Source organism: Daphnia pulex, chromosome 6, assembly GCF_021134715.1.
Source record: "Daphnia pulex isolate KAP4 chromosome 6, ASM2113471v1".
NCBI classification, from domain to species: domain Eukaryota; kingdom Metazoa; phylum Arthropoda; class Branchiopoda; order Diplostraca; family Daphniidae; genus Daphnia; species Daphnia pulex.
Genome location: NC_060022.1, coordinates 328,439 through 351,064, shown reverse-complemented (window position 1 = coordinate 351,064; position 22,626 = coordinate 328,439). Strand labels below are relative to the sequence as shown.

General features: G+C 43.0%; 6 protein-coding genes across 10 annotated transcripts; 4 read left to right on the top strand and 2 right to left on the bottom strand.

Moving 5' to 3' along the window:
• Positions 1–968: 968 nt before the first annotated feature.
• Positions 969–5,247, bottom strand: LOC124196423. Its single transcript, XM_046591509.1, has 3 exons — positions 5,132–5,247; positions 1,438–1,663; positions 969–1,367 (listed from the first exon to the last, which is right to left on the bottom strand). Exons 2-3 carry the CDS (start codon positions 1,546–1,548, stop codon positions 1,038–1,040), a joined length of 441 nt encoding a protein of 146 aa, XP_046447465.1. The 5' UTR covers positions 1,549–1,663; positions 5,132–5,247; the 3' UTR covers positions 969–1,037.
• Positions 2,835–17,943, top strand: LOC124196405 (calphotin-like). 3 transcript variants are annotated; one of them, XM_046591477.1, is made up of 3 exons: positions 2,835–2,968; positions 3,088–3,267; positions 16,773–17,943. In XM_046591477.1, exons 1-3 carry the CDS (start codon positions 2,957–2,959, stop codon positions 17,838–17,840), a joined length of 1,260 nt encoding a protein of 419 aa, XP_046447433.1. In that variant the 5' UTR covers positions 2,835–2,956; the 3' UTR covers positions 17,841–17,943. The 3 variants fall into 3 exon arrangements, with proteins under 3 accessions (XP_046447433.1, XP_046447434.1, XP_046447432.1); XM_046591478.1 differs by having other exon boundaries at positions 3,088–3,909; positions 17,436–17,943; XM_046591476.1 differs by lacking the exons at positions 2,835–2,968; positions 3,088–3,267 and adding exons at positions 14,278–14,415; positions 14,616–16,508 and having other exon boundaries at positions 16,635–17,943.
• LOC124196411 (dehydrogenase/reductase SDR family member 4-like) lies at positions 5,650–7,497 on the top strand. The gene is made up of 7 exons (XM_046591494.1): positions 5,650–5,793; positions 5,885–6,065; positions 6,172–6,427; positions 6,488–6,637; positions 6,705–6,845; positions 6,905–6,960; positions 7,038–7,497. Exons 2-7 carry the CDS (start codon positions 5,950–5,952, stop codon positions 7,150–7,152), a joined length of 834 nt encoding a protein of 277 aa, XP_046447450.1. The 5' UTR covers positions 5,650–5,793; positions 5,885–5,949; the 3' UTR covers positions 7,153–7,497.
• LOC124196422 lies at positions 8,029–12,878 on the top strand. 3 transcript variants are annotated; one of them, XM_046591508.1, is made up of 2 exons: positions 8,029–8,172; positions 8,252–8,659. In XM_046591508.1, the coding sequence occupies exons 1-2, from the start codon at positions 8,164–8,166 to the stop codon at positions 8,579–8,581; spliced, it is 339 nt and encodes a 112-aa protein (XP_046447464.1). In that variant the 5' UTR covers positions 8,029–8,163; the 3' UTR covers positions 8,582–8,659. The 3 variants fall into 3 exon arrangements, with proteins under 3 accessions (XP_046447464.1, XP_046447463.1, XP_046447462.1); XM_046591507.1 differs by lacking the exon at positions 8,252–8,659 and adding an exon at positions 12,459–12,878 and having other exon boundaries at positions 8,046–8,172; XM_046591506.1 differs by lacking the exons at positions 8,029–8,172; positions 8,252–8,659 and adding exons at positions 12,235–12,391; positions 12,459–12,878.
• On the bottom strand, positions 9,481–10,146 carry LOC124196421. The gene is made up of 2 exons (XM_046591505.1): positions 9,996–10,146; positions 9,481–9,885 (listed from the first exon to the last, which is right to left on the bottom strand). The coding sequence occupies exons 1-2, from the start codon at positions 10,002–10,004 to the stop codon at positions 9,556–9,558; spliced, it is 339 nt and encodes a 112-aa protein (XP_046447461.1). The 5' UTR covers positions 10,005–10,146; the 3' UTR covers positions 9,481–9,555.
• A 3,002-nt stretch (positions 17,944–20,945) lies between the features above and the next one.
• Positions 20,946–22,019, top strand: LOC124196413. The gene is made up of 2 exons (XM_046591496.1): positions 20,946–21,113; positions 21,189–22,019. The coding sequence occupies exons 1-2, from the start codon at positions 20,946–20,948 to the stop codon at positions 21,912–21,914; spliced, it is 894 nt and encodes a 297-aa protein (XP_046447452.1). The 3' UTR covers positions 21,915–22,019.
• The last annotated feature ends 607 nt before the right edge of the window (positions 22,020–22,626 follow it).

The following is a 22,626-nucleotide window of genomic DNA, read 5'->3' as shown; positions in this document are numbered from 1 at the left end:
TAAGAAAAATCATTAGCTATCCTTACGATGACACTGAAATTGTTGTGATGTCAGATCAATGCTAGCACAAACAAAACTAGCAAATCTTGTTGTTACAAAGATTGGCTCAGGCCTCAAATCTCCACAATGAAAATGATAGTGAAAACAAACTGTACTGCATCGACAGAGAGCTTACATGAAAGATGCTAGTCATACACTAAAATTTCACAAATGTGATGGAACAGATTTTAACTCTTGTTTACGATCCCATATTCCTGTAATCATCCCATTTGTATTATTGGTTTAATTTACCTGTTAAACAGCAAGGAGTGAGTAATTAAGCGGAACTATAAAGAAACTTGACATCAGAGTTGAACGACGACCACATTTAAGCTATAATAATTTGTTGTGCTGTTTTCCGTGCAGCCACGGTAGGTTTCCAAAAAAGTGATGACTCAGTTTTCTTCAGAAGAATTATAGTTTTGTCTCTTTTTCGAAACTTTCGAGTTTCAAACACCGAAAGCAGCAGACGACACTAATATTCTATTTAGCCATTTTGTCATGCTTTGTTTAAGATATCGATAATCGATATAATTGAAAATCGCTCCCCTCCTCCTAAAAACAATTCAAACCTCTAAAATAATCAAACGATAAAAGCGGTTAAAAATTTAATTTAAAAAATAATAATTTTTATTGAGGCATATGATTATATCTCTAGTTTGTTTTCTGCAAGCCCACACATATTGGGTTTTGAGAATGACAATGTTGCCGAGTCTTAATACCGCGATGTTATATCCAAATCACCATCACCACCCGATTTATTTTGCAACAACTGTCGCAACTGAATCCTTACTTGCGGACATTTGCGACAATAATCGCAAAAAGAGCCGTCGTACGGTCGTAGCAAGTAGGAAAAAATTTTTTACAAACCAAATCCGTAGCTTATGCTTGTACTAAGAAATCTTTACGAATCGTTTTAAAAGCGATTGAAAAAATTGCGTGTATTAAGAACATCTCAGTCAACACAAAAAGTCTGGGTACATCTTGGAATATCTTGTTTATGCAACCAAAACGGACTCGCCAGCTTTGGCATCAACGGCAGCGGGAGCGACGAATGAACCGTAAGGGTAGCCGGCATAACCGTATGCTGGGTAACCGAAGTAAGGGGTGGCAACGGCGTGGTGGGAGACTCCGACCGGGGTCAGGACGCGTTGGACGACGGGGGTGACGGCGGCGTAGGCGTGGCCCTCAACAGTGGAATAAGCGAAGTTTCCACCAAGACGGTCGGACTTGATGATGGCGCTGTCATGAGCCGGAGCACGGACGAATGTGGTGGCTGGAACGTAGAAAGCGTTGGCGGCAGCCAAGCAAACCAAGAGGACGGCGATCTTGAAAATTATTAAAAAAAATTAGTATAGATATTAGCGTGAAATCAATTAAATCATTTGATCGACTTACGACTTGCATGTTGAAGTTGAAAGAGGAGTCGTAGAAGCTAAGATGAGAAGAGTGTGTACTGTTTCTGGTTTTTGTGTTCCATTTTATATAGCTCAGAGTTACTACGTGCATATGGAACAACCACACCCTTACTTTGGTGTCGTCCTCCAATTCCTGGACTTACAAAGGCACCAATGTCCTTAAACCTTCCTTTCTTTTTACATCATCCAGGGATTACCTATTCTTTCTAAGCAAGACAGGCATTAAACAAACTTTCAATTTAGATCAACCGTATCTCGTTATTGTAAATAAGCAGAAAAAATAACACTAAAACCAATAAAATATTACGCACTCTGATAATATTATAAGTCTGGTAATACTTGAATAGTTAAAATTTCATTCGAAATTTCTCTAACTGTCGCATCACTAATTAATAATCACATTCGTTGGGCTTCATGTTGCCAGTTTGTTTCCCCCGTAAATGCGAATAACAGAATGTCACACGTGTTGCGCCATAGCCTTGAAAGATCTTCCAGATCAGAACCTTGTCGTGAGTTTTTTGTGACCGTGCGTATAGAAGAAAACGCCCAAACTCGCCCAACCCATCAGTGCATCACTGAACGGATCGTCCTTCGTCTCTTGAAAAGAATCACGCAAAACAATTAAAGCACAGATTTTGCAATTAGTAACTGAAACGAAATTTTCTAAACCAAAAGAAACGGGATTTTAAGAATTCTCTATTCCACGGGTTGAAAATTGGGTGTGGTTTACCATGCAACAATTGGGAAATTAACTTGGTTAAGGATAACTTTTAGGATTGTTTTTTAATTCTCTTTTAACTCTCTTAACAATCGAATTTTAAATACACAAAAAGGTCCTTACTCAATAATGTTTTTGGGTCGTTTACCTTCTGTAAAGAATTTCAAATGTGATATCTCTATTCACGTATCTGTGATGCAAGTAAAAGCCAACCGAAATAATTTGTATAGGAGCCTGCATTTTGGAGAGCTTGATTGATGGACAGTACCTATGAAATTTGGTATATGTTGGTGTCTGGGGCACGCCCAAAGAAGAAAAAAAACCGGATAGCCACTTCGCTGCCTATCTCTTCTCTTTCAAATTAAAAAGAAAAGAGGAACTGGAAATAGCAATAAAAGAAAATTATGGGATGGCTGTGCAGTGTAGCCGCCAGGTAGTGACCTTGCCACACGGGAAGACTCTTCGAGACGAATCGGCAACTTTCAGATCAAGGGCGACGCCTTGGACGAACGAATACCATTAATTGGGTGGGAGACCAGTTTTCCTCCTTTTCCACCTGAATCAAAGAAATTGGAATTGTGGGGGAGTTATAGCCAGGTAAAGAAGCAAACCAAATGAAATAAGAAAGAGAAGACGAAGAATGTCCGGCAACATCTCTGCTAGCATTTGCGTCTCCAAGGTTAGTCCAACGCCCAACGACTTCTACCGTATAAAAATGGATCGTAGCTCCTAGTTCAATCGTCAGTTACCGACAAGTTCTCAATTCAGTCTCAAGTCGAAAATGAACCCTTTGGTAAGAGACAACTTCTTCGATAAAAAATTTCTTCATCTTTAACATTTTTATAATTGATGAACGCTCTTTAAAAATGTTTTTAATTTCATAAACCGATTAAATTAATTTCCTTTTGACAGATTTTGGTCACTCTATTGGTTGCCGCCGCATCGGCCGCACCGACTAACTTGGTCAACCCGGCCGTCCCGTGTGCCCATGGAGTCGCTGCCGTGGCCTACGCCGCCGCTGCCCCAGTCCCTTACCCGGCTGCCCTGACCTACGCCGTCCCTGAGCCCGTCCAGGTTGCCGTTCAACCCCAAATCACTTACGACTTCCCCGTTCCAGTATCTGCTCCAGCTCCTGCCCCAGCCCCAGTAGCTGTTGCCGTACCTGCACCAGTTAAGGTTGAATACGACTTTCCTGCACCAATTGCTGCCCCAGCACCAGCCCCAGTTGTTGTTGCTACTGCTCCAGCTCCAGTTGCCGCTCCAGTCAAAATTGAATACGACTTCCCCGCTCCCATTTCGGCCCCAGCACCAGCCCCAGTCGTCCCGGTTGCTGCTCCCGTTGCCCTGCCGGCACCAGTCAAGATCGAGTACGACTTCCCTGCACCCATCTCTGCTCCAGCTCCGGCACCAGTTGTTGTTGCTGCCCCAGCACCAATCACCTATGCCGCACCTGCACCAGTTAAGGTTGAATACGACTTCCCCGCTCCTATCTCCGCCCCGGCTCCAGCCCCAGTTGTCGCTGTTGCTGCTCCCGTTGCTTATGCCGCACCAGCTCCAGTCGTCCAGGTTGCCGCTCCCGTCAAAGTTGAATACGATTTCCCAGCACCCATCTCTGCTCCTGCTCCCGCTCCCGCTCCCGTACCAGTAGCTGTTGCTGCTCCAGCTCCAATTACCTACGCTGCCCCGGCCCCAGTTGCCTATGCCGCACCTGCCCCAGTCCATGTTGTCCCCCAGGCATTCGAGACCAGGGTCCACTACGCCGAGACCCCCGTCGTCGTCGGACACACTTCCACCATCATGAAGCCCAACTTGGGAGCCGGTGCTCACGTCACCAATTTCGACTTCATGGGATTGGCCCAGACCAAAACCGTCGGACAGGAATCCTTCGTCCAAAAGTCCAAAGTTTTGGCTCCCGCCCGCACCGTCTCCGAAATCACGCCCCAGGTGACCGTCCAACACCCGACCAAAGTCAACGTTGAAAAGTTCGCCGTTGAGGTGCCCGTCGCCGCTCCTTACGCCCAGCCCGTCCCAGTTCCAGTTGCTCCCCAATACGAAATCCACCAGTATCACGCACCAGCTGCCGTTCCCGCTGTCCATTTCCACAATGGCATCCCGTGCGCTGACAAGAAACACTATTAAATCAAATCGACTAACTTGAATACTTTAAATATCTTTGACAATGGCTCAGAAGCGTTGATAAAAGACTTAAACGAATTGTTAATACCGGAAATATACGAAACCTGATTGTAACATATTTGTTTTCATTACAAATGTTAAAAAGGTGGGTAATGATGTCTGTTTTACAAATTAGAGTATGACAATCTAATCTGAAAATTTTATTAGTTTGATGACTCATGAAATCAATCAATAATACGTCACGTTACTAAATTTTGGGTAATAACGGCAATTAGCGAATTCCACTTTTTGGCCTTGGCAACAACCCCAAAAGTGCTTATCAAATCAGAAAGCACGTGGAAATGTTGTGCGTCTGTATACTATTATAGACCGTAATGTTGACTTTTTGTTGTTTCACGTAGAGAACTAGTGAAAGGCAGTCGTGCGTGTGTGTTCGACCTTCACAGCTCTGTCGACTGCCTCTTTCCTTTAAAGCAAAAAATCTATTCAATGTTATGTAATAAGAACTTCTATTGATGACCCAATTCGGCAATTTCAGAGCATTAAAAGATGTACTCTGTAAAACCTGTAAGTAGTTCTAAGTGTTTAAGTTGCTTCACCAACGAGAACCACCAAGTGATTCACATGGATGATGTTGGACAAGAAAACTCTGAGATGCCTGAAATGATGACCATCATTTTCACGAGTTTTCTTCTGATTCAGCCAATCCTCATATTGGCCTCTGACAAGAAAAAAGTTATGCCTGTGATGACTGCCTCTGCCAGCTTTCTACACTACAAAATAATTCACACTAAGGTTTACAAAATTAAGACACACATACCTGCCAAAATAGAAGAATGTGTTTGTGAAGTACACACAAACTATTTCCTTGCATATTGTTTTATGACTTTTATCTATAATTTCTAGTATTTTCTCACTCTTTCTAAAAATTGACATTTCGTAAAGTGTCTTTCCCTAAATTGTAGTCTGCAATCTGGGATGGCCCGGTTTTGCCTATGCCAGATTGCGAAAATGAGTCAAAAATTGACTCAGAAGTTTTTTTCTTATCCAGTTTTTATTGAATTTGTCTTAAAACAAACAAATACTATTCAATAAAAACGATCGGGTAAAATAATAAAATAAACTAAAAGTAAATAAAACTAAATAAATCGAATAAACCGGTTATTCGGTTAATACAATCAAACTGCAAAACTAGATTTGTAGCGCTAGTGCTCATCGCTCATTTCGAAAAATCCGCCGGACGCCTAGTAGCCGGATGCCCGGATGCTGATGGCCAACATTCGAACTGAATTGTACAGCAACTTACGAAACTGCCCATTAGAATGCGCTGGTACGGGAGAGAACCTTTTCGAACAGTCGTCGTTGTTTGTAGGTAGTATCTTTAATACTAGCAGGCACCTGTGGATAAGTTCGTCCTGAATAGTGGAGAGAATAAGCAAACTAATTAGAGGTAACAAAGGGATTAAACAGAAAAAAAAACAAGTGAGTAATACTCCCCCTTTTTTCTTTGTATTATTTTCTAAGCTTTCCCAAAGCAGCAATAGGAAAAGAGTCTTTTTTTCTATTTATTCAGATTTGACAGCTGCCAAATTTTTGTGAAGCTTTTACAAGGGACCCTAACAAACCAAATTCCTGAACATGCAAAACAGTTTGATTATTCAACTTGCTAGGAAATTCGGGTCGGTGGCTGAAATGGCTCGTCTGCGGAGATCCTTGCAGGGTCGAGTGGCTGTTGTCACGGCATCCACCGACGGGTGTGTTACACTTTTCGTGACTTGGATATTTTGATCACTATTTCAGTATTTCTCTTGCTTTAAATGTTATGTCTGATATTTTTTTATTATTATTATTTATTGGAAGTATTGGGTTTAGCATTGCCCAGCGTTTGGCTGTGGATGGGGCTCATGTTGTCATCAGTAGCCGGAAACAGAAAAATGTCGATACTGCTGTTGAAAAGCTGAAAACGGAGGGCCTTTCCGTTTCGGGCGTGGTGTGTCACGTCGGCAAGAAAGAAGATCGTGAAAGGCTGATTGGAAATACTGTGGCAGAATTCGGCGGATTCGATATTCTAATATCCAACGCAGCTGTCAATCCAGATCCTGGACGCATCATGAACGTATACAACCGATCCTTACACTTCTAATGAATTTTAAAATAGCTTCGAATTATTTTCCAGTGTACTGAAGCCGTTTGGGACAAGATTTTCAACGTCAACGTGAAATCCTCATTCTTCCTAGCCAAAGAAGCGATTCCGCACATGGAGAAGAGAGGAAAAGCTTCCGTCATATTCGTTTCTTCTCTTATGGGATATATTCCCAATTACGCAGTTAGCTAAATTTCAGTTGCATTCGAAAGAAAAATTTAATCTGAATTGTCCTTTTTCGTATTGTTAGAAGGATGTTCTGGGAGCGTATGCCCTGAGCAAAACGGCTCTTCTAGGATTGACCAAGTTGATGGCCCTGGAATTGGGCCCTAGAGGAGTGCGCGTTAATTGCATATGTCCTGGTCTGATTGAAACAAGATTCGGTGAAGCGGTAAGTTCTCGTGTAACATATGCATCAATTAATTGGCTCTCAAAATGAATTACATTTAGATTACCAAAGATGAGAGGGCGATCAAATTCATGAAGCACAACTGTCCGTTGCGAAGGTATTTATGGGATAAGCTAAAACAAAAAGTCAAGTTGAATTGGATAGTTATTCTTCTCATTTTTATACAATATGCAGAAATGGGCAACCCGAAGAGATGGCGGGTTTAGCCTCGTTTCTGGCGTCAGATGATTCATCGTACATTACAGGGGAGAACATTGTGGCTGCCGGAGGACTCCAATCAGCGCTTTAAATCACTTTCTGCCCTAAATAATAAAAACCCTATTCCCGATTACGGTTTAAGATTCTAGGTGTACTTGAAATGCTAATAAGTGTAACAGAGTAAAAGCGACGACGAAACAGGAACCCGATGCCCAACCAGTCCAAGGCCAAATCAGTTTTATAGCCTGTGTAGAGAACCTGAACTTGAAGAATAATAAGTGGGTAACCGAAAACAAGGAAGCGCCGAGACGTGTGTAACCTCTATTACTGACGCGAGTTTCATCCACATTCTTTCGAGCTCTCCTTTCACGTTTGTCTTCTTGCTCCGCTCATGAGGCAGTAATGTATTTACAAAGAAATATACAATGGTCTTGAACGTGACGTCCTTCTTTGAACCTATAAGTCGGTAATCATAACATAACGCAATGAAATATGCGGAATCATCCTTTTTGGCTTTGTGCGCCGACGTCATCATAAAAGAATGCTGAAATCTTTTTACGATTCTGAACAGATTATTTTAATTTGATGTCTCGAACTTGTTGTCGGACTATAACTGAATCATCGCGTCTCATTGTTAATCATCCCTACTGTTGTCAACCCAATTCAAACTTGAAATGATTTTGGATATAGTGAATAAATGTTGATGGCAACAAAATTAAGTTTGCTCAAATTAACTCGGGTAGCACTCCGACGATCCGGTGTAGATTGCCACACAAAGGGAAGTGGGATACCTTGAAGGAAACCGGTATTGATGATGTTTCAAAACTCTGCTGGTAGGAGCCACTTTGATATACGGAAGGGCGTGCGATCCGCTAATAGGGAAGCTCCAGTCTCCCGTAACAGAGACTCCGAGTCGCCTGCAGGTGATAGCCACGCCCGTACAGAAGCGCGTTTCGTTATGTTGAAGGTTAAAGTTGGCGAAGACTAAACTGTAAGACACGCCCGATTGCTCGTCCCAGTATAAAAGACTCGGCGGGATGAGAGAAGTTCGAACACACTCTTCCGTCTCACTTTTCAGTACCTCTCTCCACTCTCAATCAACATGCAAGTCGTAAGTTCAATTCGTTAGCGCATATTCTTATTTGCTCTACTAGATTCTTTAATTATTTGTTTAAAATTGTAATTTCAAGATCGCCGTCCTCTTGGTTTGCTTGGCCGCCGCCAATGCTTTCTACGTTCCAGCCACCACATTCGTCCGTGCTCCGGCTCATGACAGCGCCATCATCAAGTCCGACCGTCTTGGTGGAAACTTCGCTTATTCCACTGTTGAGGGCCACGCCTACGCCGCCGTCACTCCCGTCGTCCAGCGCGTCCTCACCCCCGTCGGAGTCTCCCACCACGCCGTTGCCACCCCCTACTTCGGTTACCCAGCATACGGTTATTCCGGCTACCCTTACGGTTCATTCGTCGCCCCCGTTGCCGTTGATGCCAAAGCTGGCGAGTCCGTTTTGGTTGCATAAACAAGATATTCCAAGATGTACCGATACTTATTCAGATGATTCGAAATTTTTTATACAATTCACTGATTCGTGAGAAAACGCCAAGTTCATTTTATTCCAACTTCATTGTGTCAGCACAAATTCCTTGCGTCACATAAAGAGTAGGCTACTCCGCTTATGAAAGAAAATAATTCCTAAATGAATAATGCGCATGACTAAGCGATTATTCGCTTTTTAATGAAGTCCACTTTCATTGAATTCCATTGGGATCTATATACGTACACCTTCAACCGATGATCACTTCCTTTTTTTTTAAGAGTCTCCTTTCGTGAGTTGTAATCACAAAGCAAGATGAGTCGCCAGGAAACATTTATTATTCTACATAGATGTCCTTGATTTTTATAGTAATCCCCTGTTTTATGATTTTATAGCGGAACAGTCTTCGGCAGTCTTCAGCCAAGTTACTGGTTGCAGAAATTATTTCGTGATAACTAGATCCTCCCTATCGGGTATTTTATCTGCGTTGTAAAATCAGCATACAGCTCTATCGCTGTTGTTCGGGAAATGTTATTATTGCTGTAGGGGATATTCACATGTATTTCTTTCTTTTTTTCAGAATTATGAATGCAATATTTCAGATGTTATTGCGTGATAAAAACATCTGGGAAAATAATGTTCAGCTCAATAAACTGCTCCTGTTATTATAATATTTGGGCTGATGCACGCGTTAGAGTGACTGTACTAGAAAAGATCCATCTTTGTCCTTGTGTGTTATTGAAGTAAATCTAGCGTGATAACTGAATGGGAAATTTAAAATCTAGAGATAGCCACCAATAACTTCAAACTGCTTTACAAATGGTAGAAAATAATGGACTGCTATTTTTGTTGAACGAAGAATTATGAGAGAGATTTCATTTTGATTCGATTTTGTAAAAAGGCGTGTATGTAAATCTTATTCAACAAAGTAAGTATCGGTACATCTTGGAATATCTTGTTTATGCAACCAAAACGGACTCGCCAGCTTTGGCATCAACGGCAGCGGGAGCGACGAATGAACCGTAAGGGTAGCCGGAATAACCGTATGCTGGGTAACCGAAGTAAGGGGTGGCAACGGCGTGGTGAGAGACTCCGACCGGGGTGAGGACGCGCTGGACGACGGGAGTGACGGCGGCGTAGGCGTGGCCCTCAACAGTGGAATAAGCGAAGTTTCCACCAAGACGGTCGGACTTGATGATGGCGCTGTCATGAGCCGGAGCACGGACGAAGGTGGTGGCTGGAACGTAGAAAGCGTTGGCGGCAGCCAAGCAAACCAAGAGGACGGCGATCTGCAATTTCATTTAATAGTTAACAATTAAGTAATGTTGGGAAGTTGCAAATTAAACATTTGAAAGCCAATGTTGCAAGAAGTTGTATGAAATGATTTCAATCGACTTACGACTTGCATGTTGAATTGAGAGTGAAGAGAAGTGCTGAAAGGCAAGATGGGAGAATGTGTTCTGTTTCCCTTTTCCCTTGTTCCGCTTTATATAGCGATAGCGCAGAGCGCTTCATGCAGATGGAAACCACACCCTTGGTCGAATAATCTCTTCCCGAATCCTGAATTTCCAAGGCCGATTCCCATGGCTGTCATTTTAACAGCGCTCGTCTGTGGTATTCTCAAGTCTTTTCCCTTTCTTTAACCACCTTTCAGCTAGTAATCAGGCTACATTTTCGCATCATTCGATCTGGTTTTGGCAACTCTAACCGTCTCAATAAAAGTTTTAAAAAACAACGTTAAACACAAATATGTTTTCCACTCATCTACAAATTGAGTCCAAATGTGGAGAAAAAAGCTAACAAAATCAGCTCACGTGTGTACCGTCTCCTGTCGATTATGGAACATGCATTCATTCCTTTAATCAAAATTTTTTGTTATTCCGTGAATGTAGAATTCTAATGCCAAGCATTTTCGGTTTAGTATTTCTAGTTTTTATTTTTTTGCATACAAAATTTCCATACACATTTAGGAACGTTGAATTGGACACAAGCAAGAATTTTAAAAATCTATATTTGTTTTGTTTTTTTTTCATTCTCGTCATTTGTCAGGCTCTAATCCATTTTTAATAAAGAGAATAATTTCATTTGTGTACCTCATTTAAAAAACCATCAGCTTCTGGCGTTCATATATTTACTATTATTATTTCGCATCGTATAATTCCTAAGGCCAACAATTCTCTCTATTTATCTCAATAAATGTGATTGCATGAACTACAACGAACTGCTTAAACAACAAAACAACAAGACCTCTTTTATTTTTTACATCTCGCCGAATCATAATTTACTGCCGTATATTTTTTTGTATTTTTTCCTTGCAGCAAGCTCAATCAAGCCAGTCTATTAAGTCGCAACATTTTTTCTCTTCATCAGTCCAGCAATAAACCAGCAGCAGCGTTCAAAGTAGAAGACAAGTTCACGCAAAATGTCAGATACCAGCAGTTCCGTGATGCCGAAACTTCTCAATTGAAACCAGAATGGAAATTCTTTTATAATCTACTTTTTTTTTTAAATTTACATTTCGAAGAAGCGTGAGTAATCCATCAGAGTTCTCAATCGTCGCTTTTTGTGATAGTCTTATATAGCCTTGCTGATGGTAGAACATCTGCACAAACCAGAAAAGTAAAAAAATAAATCTAGAATTGAATCCGCTTTTTATATCTTGTAGCAAGAAATTCAGTTTGACCAAAAATGGCATTTAAATAAAGAAAAAAAAACGAAGAAGAAAAAGGAAATCTCCCGTCTCCTCCTCCCTTCCAAAAGGCTATCGTGCGCCCGTGGCGTCTGAATTCACGAAAAACCAGATAATGCTGGGACTTGATTATTTCACGAATTTCCATTAGATTATCTACTGAAACAGCGGCACCTAATCGGACGAGTGAGGATAAGATTTATCGAGTCTCATTACTATATAGCATCACACTTGCACGATGTCGTTCAGATGTTACCGCCGAGAGCAAAGTCAAATTCAAGGTGCCTTTCGGCAATATACTGCACGCACGAGCGTATTTTGCGTGAAGGTAGTTTTATATTTCGTGGGTTTTCCTTTTATCTGACTGACCACCACGAGAAACAAAAAGAACGAATCAAAATCGAAATTATATAATCAATCGAGATTGCTCCTTCTGCTGCACTTGTATGATTATTATAAGACGAGCAAAGGCCCTGCGGCGTCGTGGGGAGTTTTCTGTATCGTCCATCCAACTCGTCTCGCTCCGGGACACGAGTGGCATTGAAAAAGTGAACGATGCGAGAACTCGTTTTTCTGTTTGAAATGATGAGAAAAAACCAGTCGGATTTATGGGAAGGAATAAGACGAAAAAATGGCACGCGGCTAATGCGACGAAAAATAAAAGAAGAATCGAGGCAGCAATCGACTCATCGCTTTATTATTCTCACGACATCCAGTAGGGGCGTTGGATGCGCACCAGTTTTGCATCATCGAACAAAGCGGAGCAACGACGTAATATCCCGAGCTCACCCCCCCCCCCTCTCTACATAAACGGAGATGAAGAGCCACACCCTGATGGTATTGGACTTATCGCCCATCTTTTCGAATTGGTGAAGGTCCGAGTAACTCCGCCCTGAGGTCGTTTCATCTCTAGTACCCAAGTTGTTCTTTGGCTATCTAATACGTGTTCATGCAAAAAGGGAAAGAGCGAAAACATCCCAAAATGCCACACCCGGAAGTCGCCGTAGACTATATAAAGTGGAACCGAAGCGGAGGAAAAACGAACACTCTCGTTTTAACTTTCAGCACTCTTTCAACTCTCTCCATTCTCAATCAACATGCAAGTCGTAAGTTGATCAAATCAATTCTACATTTCACGCTGATAATTAACGATGTTCACATTTTAAAATTTAGGTCGCCGTCCTCTTGGTTTGCTTGGCTGCCGCCAACGCTTTCGTCATCCCAGCCACCACCTTCGTCCGTGCTCCGGCCCATGACAGCGCCATCATCAAGTCCGACCGTCTTGGTGGAAACTTCGCTTGGTCCACTGTTGAGGGCCACGCCTACGCCGCCGTCACTCCCGTCGTCCAGCGCGTCCTGACCCCGGTCGGAGTCTCCCACCACGCCGTTGCCACCCCATACTTCGGTTACCCAGTATACGGTTATTCCGGCTACCCTTACGGTTCATTCGTCGCCCCCGCTGCCGTTGATGCCAAAGCTGGCGAGTCCGTTTTGGTTGCATAAACAAGATATTCCAAGATGTCAAATCGAGACTTATTCTGTTGATTGAAATGTTCATATTCACGCTTATTGTAATACAAAAGAAAAAACATCGCTTCTGTTTATTCGCACATTCAATTCGATAAGGCTTATAGATAGCCCTGTGTGGATAGTCGCTTAGTCATTCTTATGATTGTATAAGAAGTCACTATTCGTGACTTGCACCATAGAAGGACTCATCATCAACTATATACGTATATAAATGATAAAAAGACTAGTATTCAAGCCAAAGGCGTTCCCAATTGCCTCGTCAACTTTCCTCTTCTATTTAAGCATATAACAAATAAAACTACTTTTTGAAAGATGAAAAAAGAAGAATGACATGTATGGCCACAACCTTGAGAAATCTTACAGATTCTTCCCGAATCTTGAACCCACGTTGATCACATTGTTCGAAAGGGGGGGGGGGACAGTGGACCACACCCGACTCATCCAGTTGGCCCATCACGCGGTTCGGCAAGGCCATCGCTTTCGTCGTCAACAATAACATACACAAAAAAAAAAAAGACGAATCGCATCCCTTTGCGCATCAACTTACAAAAAAAAAGACGTTCCGGGAATAAACGAGTTTTTACTGATAAAATACGTGATGATATCGTGAATCTACTGCGTGGTACTTTCCGAGTATTCCGAGTACGCTGCTGCAATCCTCGAGGAGATGAGTTGAAAGTGTTTTTTGCTGTTGCCTGGAATGAAATGATAATAGACCCGCATCACTTATCGCTCCTTTGAGAGTCGGCCATCTCCCTTTGCTGATTTGCATGAGACTCACGCAGCCAACAAAAGTTTAGACGATAATATAAGCCGAGCTAATTTGGAATTTTTTTGTTGCTGGTCAAAAATGTCCATGTCATCACCACGGTTCACTGGACTCATTATTATTATAAGTTATTCTTCTTTTTTTAAAAAAATTAATTGTTTATAATTCACGATTTTTGATCTTCGTGACAGAAGCTGGAAAAAATGGCTTTACACATTCTTCTATAGAGTTTATTTAAAGACGAATATCCAGTTTAACCTTGGCCTGTCCGTTTCGGTCCCGGAGATGTCCGCGCAATCATCTAATTTATGACAAAAGCTTTTTTTCGTATACATTCATCACCAGCACGAGAGACGCGCTTTGGCTTTTCACCCGCGACACACAATAACGCACGTTCCTTGTATCACGCACGTCTCTCTCGGTGGCCAGCACTTTTCGCCGAGTTCGTCGACCACCATTCCGTCCCATCAGCACATCAAGAGGTTGGAGAAATGTTTAGTTTCGGTCCGGCATTTTTGCTGGGGATATGTTGTAAGTATCGTGGGGCATTGTCCAGTCAACGAGTTATATACCTGAGCCCCATGGACACTTGTAAATTCCTTCAGCAAAGATGGAGCCCAACATATTTGGGCTTGATGGGCTTGATTATATGTGATGATACAGCGCTTCACCAAATTATGAGAAGAAGAAGAAGAAGATTCTTTACCCACTGGCTTACGTCATGTCTACCCCCCTTGCGTGTGCATATATAAGTTGGCGGTCTTGGCAGATGAACCTTGTCAGTCCGCTTTCTCCGTCAAACCGGCTACTGCTACGTAACCATTTTCGAAGGTAAAAGCAGATTCACCCGAGTCTTTTTTCACTTTTCATGTTTAGTCTTGTATCGGCCACTAGCCAAGACACTGCTGGGTGGTGGCTCCTGTGCTGCGCCATATACATCTATACATCTTACTTAGCCATGATTCATTTTGATTCGTTTTCTGTTTTATCATTCCCTTATCGGTGGTGCTGTTGCATTTCAACGGTTATAGATGAATACGATGACGGTGTTAATCGGACTCGTCCTCATGATGAGTTTGACAGCTTCGGCCTATCCGTCTCGCTATTATTCCCGTCCGACAAATAATTACCGCTACTACCAGCCAGAAATCGATCGGATGCTGGGATATTACAATCCGTATTATTACATGGTGGCTGCTCCGGTGCAATCCAGATCGCTGATGAGCGACGATTATTATTACCAGCAGGATCCTTACCAAGTGTCCCAGTTGAACGACATGTTTTCCGACTACATCCTCGGCCAATTGTCCAAGAGCAAAGGACAAAACCGGCAGGGAGTTGAGATGAGAACCAAAGCCAATTCCAAAAACGGGATCAGTCGAGCAGGTAATTCCATTCCCGGAGCTTTTCTAGTTCCCGCCAAAGTCAACGGAGCCTTCGCCGGACCCCTGGCCGTCGTTCCCGCACATTACGGAGGTCCCGGTGCGGTGACCAATAGCGCCGCAACCGGAGCCCAATACCTTCCCATTATCGACGGTCCCAATTGGCCGTTTCTTGGAAGGCCAAAGGTCAGCTCCTTCGGTGTTGATTCGCAATCATACAGTTCCGGAGGTGGTGCTCAATACGTTCCGGTTCCGGACGGTCCCAATTGGCCGTACATCGGAGTCGCTTCGCCGATCGCCGAAAGCCGATCTTCACGTCCATCAAAGGATTACGATCAACATCTTATCGTTGATGAGTCTTATTTTCCGATCGATTATCCACTCAATTATTATACCGACGATGAGTACCTGTACGGTAATTACTGAATTTGCTTCAACTGAAACCCACATTTACAGTCCTTCCGGTCCACTTCAAGGCTGCTGTGAAACTTTGCTTGCCACTTAATAATAGTAATTTAACTATAACTAACGACACTTTTCATTTCAAGACCGACACGTATGCGGGCGATTTTTGCTGGTGGTCCGGTATACTGCTGTGGTTGGCAACTTTGGATTTTGTCGGATTTTGTCAAATAACATTCTTCTTTTCCGTTGTTGGGTGTGGTCTCTGTCGGTGGTTATTTTTAAAAAAGAGACGCAGTGTAGTATTATTATATTTGTATAACCATTTCCGGGATAATGCCGTATGTCATGAAATTTTATTTCGCAATGATTAAGTAAGTTAAATATTTATTTCCATCGAAGAATTATTTATTGGTACACGAAATAAAAAAAAATTCGGAAATAAGAAACACAAGATTTTTATTATTCTGAATAACTTGGAATAGTTTGGAGACGAAATCGGGATGGCCACTCTCGTCATCTGAATGGTTAGCAACAGAACAAAGACAGCCAAAGTGAATTTTAGCTTTTGATCGATGGATCAAAATCTACAAGTTGGGGGACACGCCCTAAAAGAAAAACCGGATTCACTTTCCCTAACGTGTAACTCTTTTCCTGTCTACTCAAAAGCAGAAGGGCAACGTGAAAATAAAAATAGAAACAAGAGTAAACTAAAAAAGAACATTAAGAGCAGGCACAAGGATGATTAAATTTCACGTCAGGGAAATGACCTTGCCATACGGGAAGACTCTTCGAGACGAATCGGCAACTTCAAGATCAAGGGCGACGCCTTGGACGAACGAATATCATTAATTGGGTGTGGACCTGAGTCCTCCTTCCTCCCCCCACCCCCCTCCCGTTTCCCTTCGATGGAGATAACGGATGGTAGGGGGAGTTGTGGGAGGAGAAGAAATCTTGAGAAGCACAAGAAGAATAGAGAATGTTCAACACCATCTAGTCGTTGCGTCCTCAAGGTTAGCAAAGGAAGAAACTCCGACGCCCATCGACTATTCGCGTATAAAAATGGATCGTAACTCCCAGTTCAATCGTCAGTTACCGACAAGTTCTCAATTCAGTCTCAAGTCGAAAATGAACCCTTTGGTAAGAGACAATTTCTTCGATAAAAAACATCTTCATCTTTAACATTTTTTATAATTAATGAAAAATCTTTAAAAACTATTGTCTTCATTTCATTTCAAACTGATGACATTGATATCCTTTTGACAGATTTTGGTCACTCTATTGGTTGCCGCCGCATCGGCCGCACCGACTAACTTGGTCAACCCGGCCGTCCCGTGTGCCCATGGAGTCGCTGCCCTGACCTACGCCGTCCCTGAGCCCGTCCAGGTTGCCGTTCAACCCCAAATCACTTACGACTTCCCCGTTCCAGTATCTGCTCCAGCTCCTGCCCCAGCCCCAGTAGCTGTTGCGGTACCTGCACCAGTTAAGGTTGAATACGACTTCCCTGCACCAATTGCTGCCCCAGCACCAGCCCCAGTTGTTGTTGCTGCTGCTCCAGTAGCTGTTGCCGCTCCAGTCAAAATTGAATACGACTTCCCCGCTCCCATTTCGGCCCCAGCACCAGCCCCAGTCGTCCCGGTGGCTGCTCCCGTTGCCCTGCCGGCACCAGTCAAGATCGAGTACGACTTCCCTGCACCCATCTCTGCTCCAGCTCCGGCACCAGTTGTTGTTGCTGCCCCAGCACCAATCACCTACGCCGCACCTGCACCAGTTAAGGTTGAATACGACTTCCCCGCTCCTATCTCCGCCCCGGCTCCAGCCCCAGTTGTCGCTGTTGCTGCTCCCGTTGCTTATGCCGCACCAGCTCCAGTCGTCCAGGTTGCCGCTCCCGTCAAAGTTGAATACGATTTCCCAGCACCCATCTCTGCTCCTGCTCCCGCTCCCGCTCCCGTACCAGTAGCTGTTGCTGCTCCAGCTCCAATTACCTACGCTGCCCCGGCCCCAGTTGCCTATGCCGCACCTGCCCCAGTTCAGATCGCTGCTGCCCCAGTCCATGTTGTCCCCCAGGCCTTCGAGACCAGGGTCCACTACGCCGAGACCCCCGTCGTCGTCGGACACACTTCCACCATCATGAAGCCCAACTTGGGAGCCGGTGCTCACGTCACCAACTTTGACTTCATGGGATTGGCCCAGACCAAAACCGTCGGACAGGAATCCTTCGTCCAAAAGTCCAAAGTTTTGGCTCCCGCCCGCACCGTCTCCGAAATCACGCCCCAGGTGACCGTCCAACACCCGACCAAAGTCAACGTTGAAAAGTTCGCCGTTGAGGTGCCCGTCGCCGCTCCTTACGCCCAGCCTGTCCCAGTTCCAGTTGCTCCCCAATACGAAATCCACCAGTATCACGCAGCAGCTGCCGTTCCCGCTGTCCATTTCCACAATGGCATCCCGTGCTCTGAGAAGAAACACTATTAAATCAAATCGACTAGCTCTTATTCAAGATTGATCTTTGATTATTCGAATTTTTCGATTGTGTTATGTTAATACCGAAATACATAAAACCTTTTTTTGATTGTAATTTTGTCTTTTCAATGTTTTCATCTCTCAAATCCTATACGCAATTAATTTCTCAGTTGGACAATCAAATATTCTTGATTGGATGGGGTGAGCAGTGATTTGGTTATCATCTATACTGTTAACTTTGTGCCCGCAGACAACAACTGTCAATGATTTGCATTTTATTGTTTTGTTTCCTACTCGTTTTTTTCTGCACGCAAAGAACCAGTTTTACAGTAATTCTGCTGCTACCCAAGTAAACCGCACCGGTTGGCCTTGGTAACAACTAACCAGTTGGCTGATGCATATGTAACAAAGTGCGATAGAAAAAAGTATTAAACAAACAGCCAAGTCCATGCGCTAGTCTGCCATCAAGTTACATTAGTTGGCCTTCGCAGCTTCGTAGGTTTAGAACGTATTATAGGAACGATTGCCCGAACTACTAGACATAGGAGACTGTATAGACTAGTATTCATGTTGACCTACTTTGTAACTTTAACAGTTATAAAGTTTTTTAAAGTTTCCCGCCCTAAAATCTTGCGATCGCAGTGACCTGTAGTTATAAATTTTAAAAATTATGCAACAGCTTCTTTTATGTAACAATTTATGCAAGGCATAGCCTATCGACGATTACAAAAAAAAAATTTGTAGTGATTTCTCAATAATCGTGACTGGAAAAAATTCCTCCCGCCACAGATTATCGATTTGATACGCTTCAGCGGAATAGAAGAAATTTCAAAGTCCCGCGCCTATAGAGGAAAAAACACATTCAAAAGAAAGAAAGGCCTTTCTTTAAAAATTGAACATTGAAATTCCTTGTCGGTACTGATGCGTTCATAGGCTTGAATGCAGTACTGGTACCTATATAATAAGGTTTACATGTTCATCAGACTTTCAGTCGGCCTCGCTAATTCCTCTCTTCCGGTCCTCTTGGAAATAAATACAGTTGGCCTATACGTTATTGTTGACCATAGGAAGTGAAACCGCAATGAAAACGATTTTGGCAAGTATTATTATTTACTCTTTCCTGACAACAAAGTCTATTTATTTTTCCGATTCACTAAAGTAAAAAAATTGACTACCAAATGTGTACAGGTCATTGCATCGTTGGTGTGTTTATTCGCACCTTGCTTTGCAGCGCCTGGATGGAACTCAGCACGTTTCCCTTCCGGCGTGGGCGATCCGAACGTCGCCAATGCCAAGGTCAACGAGGCATCCTCCCGCCGACCTATCCGAATTGAAAATTTAATCAAGGAAATAGCCGATGTCAAAAGGCAAAAATCTGCGTTCAGACACTCGACTATTGTCAACGTCATAGCTCTGCCGGATGAAGATTACCAACCCCCGGAGGAGACTACTCTTCCGCAAGACTCTTCTTATTATAATGACTATTATTTTATTAGCTATTTCCTCACTCCCAATAACAACTTGATACCTATTTATTCTTATTACTGGCCCAGCTTATTCTGTTAACTCTCCTTATGATTATTAAAAAAGCTAAATTTAAAATAAAGAAAAACATTTCCCATCTACGGAAATCATTTTCTATAAGTACTGGTTGAAACTAGAACAGCCAGTCCAGTTGTGATGCCTTGTCTTCAATATGAGTCTATTGAGGTGAAATAGAAAGGTGTAGTTCTCTTTGATGGGCTCGAACAGGAAGTCTTCGTCCATCGTCCATCGCGACCATGAGCCGTTTTGATGGCGGCGCCTATAACAATTGTGGCGGTCACTCTCCATTTCATTACTGCTGGCATTATCGGCGATGTGTTTCTTATACACTGGAATATTTTTACAGACTCCGTTGCCATATACGTGAGGAAGTGCACGTAATGACCATCGTGTGTATAAGAGATTGAAGAACCGGACTTGGAAGACTACTTCAAGGACGGTGAGCATTTTGACCACCGCATGAAAGCGCGTATAGCCATTTCACATTCTGATTCTTTTCAAAATTGGAAGTTGCTGCAAGTCTTTGTTTGATTCCTCCAAGGATGAATAGTAAGGGACCATCCATTATATTCTTATAACCCGTTTAATATATTGATACAATCGGGAAAAAAATTCACTTATAAAAAAAACTGCACAGGAAATTCTGGTTATGCACAGCAGTATACAAGAACAAGTAGAATTTATTATTTTATTCAGCTTAATCTTTAACATATCACCGGAGGAGAAACGTGAGAACATCCAACAAAGTTTTCAAGGCCGAACAATAGAAGAAGGTTTTGCAAAGCGTAAATTATGATGCTCCTATATATCTCCCAGCAGGTACGTATATCTACTGAAACACGCACAACACGCTCTGGTTGTTTGATGAGGAAAAATTGGGCAACAACCCACCCGGATGCTCATACCTGCGGGCGCTCTCCGCAACATCAAAAAGTTGATCTTCCACCTTTCACTTTTTCCCACTTGTTTGGCGTTTCTGTTTTATTTGTCTATTGTCTGTCCATCTCCTTATTCTTGTGTCACTCGACGCCGAAAAATCGTTTGAAACAAAAAATTAGGAAACTTTAACGATGCAATAACGAGACTTGGCAGTTGCTGACGCACTTCACTGCCAAGGTTATTCCCGGCATCAAACCGGTACAGGACCAGGGTGTGGTCTGCCGAGCGCGCTTCTTTCCTTTTTCAAAAACTGCGCAAAGAAATGGGATGTTTGGCGCTGTTGGGTAGTAGGATCCGAAGATATGTTGAAAGATATCATCCCCTCCGCGGTGCAAGTTATTCACAAGGCTGTGGCAAGTCCAGCAGTATCACAAATTCACAAGGTTTTCTATAGACGTAAATAATATAGCGCTGGCGCGGAAAACGAAAGCGGCGGTACAGCCATAAAGATGAGAAATGTGACCGCAAACGAAACAAAAATTCTTACGTTCGACGCCCCCCCAAAAAGGAGGAAAAAATAATAAACAAGACAATGAAAAAAGCTAAGCGCAGGAGGTCTTCCTATGTATACTTTATTGTTATTGCGCTACACATGTTACTATTATTTACGGACCATTTTGTCTGAGAAAGAAAATGAGCCAGGCTCACCTTGCCAGCGTTGGAAGTGTAAAAACGCTGGACAAATATGAAACGGCCCAAGCGCCGAGTATAAATACTTTGGCGAACATCTTCGACAAACGAGTCACTCTTCCAATTCACGTCGTCCTACCAGGAATATCCAGCAACAACATGAAACTTTTGGTAAATTATATTTAGAAATAACTATTTCGGAATCAAATAATATTGAAAGGTCCTTTTTGTTTTTCTATGCGGCAGATCACTATTTTCTCTTTAGTGGTTGCCACCGGTCTATCCGCACCGCTACATCTGGTCTACCCGCACACATTTCCGTTTCCAGCAGCCTATCCATCTCCGGTGGGCCTACATGTCGTTCACGCTGTTCCAGCCGTTGAGACCCGAGTTCACTACGCTGACACTCCCGTCGTGGTCGGCCATTCTGCCACAATCCTGAAACCGAATTTGACTCCATTCGCCGTCGCTCCTCTGGCCGCTCCAACAGTCGCCGTCGCTCCCACGGACGATTCTGTCGTCGTCGAGACCAAAAAAGCAGATGAGACTGTCGCCGATCCTCATGTTATTCCCGAGGCCAAGAAAGAAGAACCCACGGAAAAGGCCGTTCCATTAACGTACGTTGCCCATCATCCGTTTGCTTTCGCTGCTCCAGCTCCACTGACTTTTGCTGCTTCGCCAATTGGCTATGGTGTCGCTCCGACCGTCTTGAATGTTAAGGCATCCGTCCCAGCTGGTGATGCTCCCCCTATGGACGTTCTTGTTACCAAGGAAAAGGTTCTTGCACCCGTCCGTGCCATCTCCGAAGTGACTCCCCAGGTGACCGTCCAGCATCCCACAAAAGTCAACATCGACAAAGTTGCTGTCCAAGTGCCAGTGGCTACGCCATACGCTTTCCATGTCCCGGTTCCAGTGGCTCCCCATTACGAGATCCATCATGTTCACGCTCCGGCATTGACCGTAGTAGCTTAGTATGATTCCGTTCTCTTATGCATTCCACCCACCTCCCGCCTTCAACGTATTGGAAACATCATTTTGGAATACTTACAGAAAATAAAGTTTCGGTCTTTCGGTTTATTGACGATACGAGTTCTTGATAAAGTAGAATGTCGTTATGTCGGCATAATGCGAATACCAATAAGCCGCATTTAGCATTTTTCAATTTAAAAAATTATTCCTTCTTGACTTTCAAGAGGGTCCTGGATTCAAAATAATTCCCATCCGTTCTTCAGCGGATGTCAAGTGCGGCTGAGATTTATAAGCGATTTATATCGTTTTTGAGCTGTTTGAATTTAGGGTCGATTGAAATTTCTATCGATATCTAAAGAAAACATGACTAATTAGAATATTAGTGTCGTCTGCTCTCCTTTTGTTTAAATGATTCGCATGAAGCATGCAAAAAGAGACAAAGTTTAAGATTAAGTTTAAGTTTAAGAACAATATGGAACGGTGACTTTTTTGCAAACTTACGTGGCTGCACGAAAAATAGCACAATAATTAAAATGACAAAAATGTGATCGACCGTCGTGTGAATTCTAGTGTCGCTGTTCTTCATGCTCTCCATGCTGTTTGGCAGGTAAATAAAACGAAGAATACAAACGTAATGATTATGGGAGCTTAAATAGAAAAGTTAAATATTTTCCAGATTAGTGAAATGTCCCTGCTTGACTAGCATTTATCATGA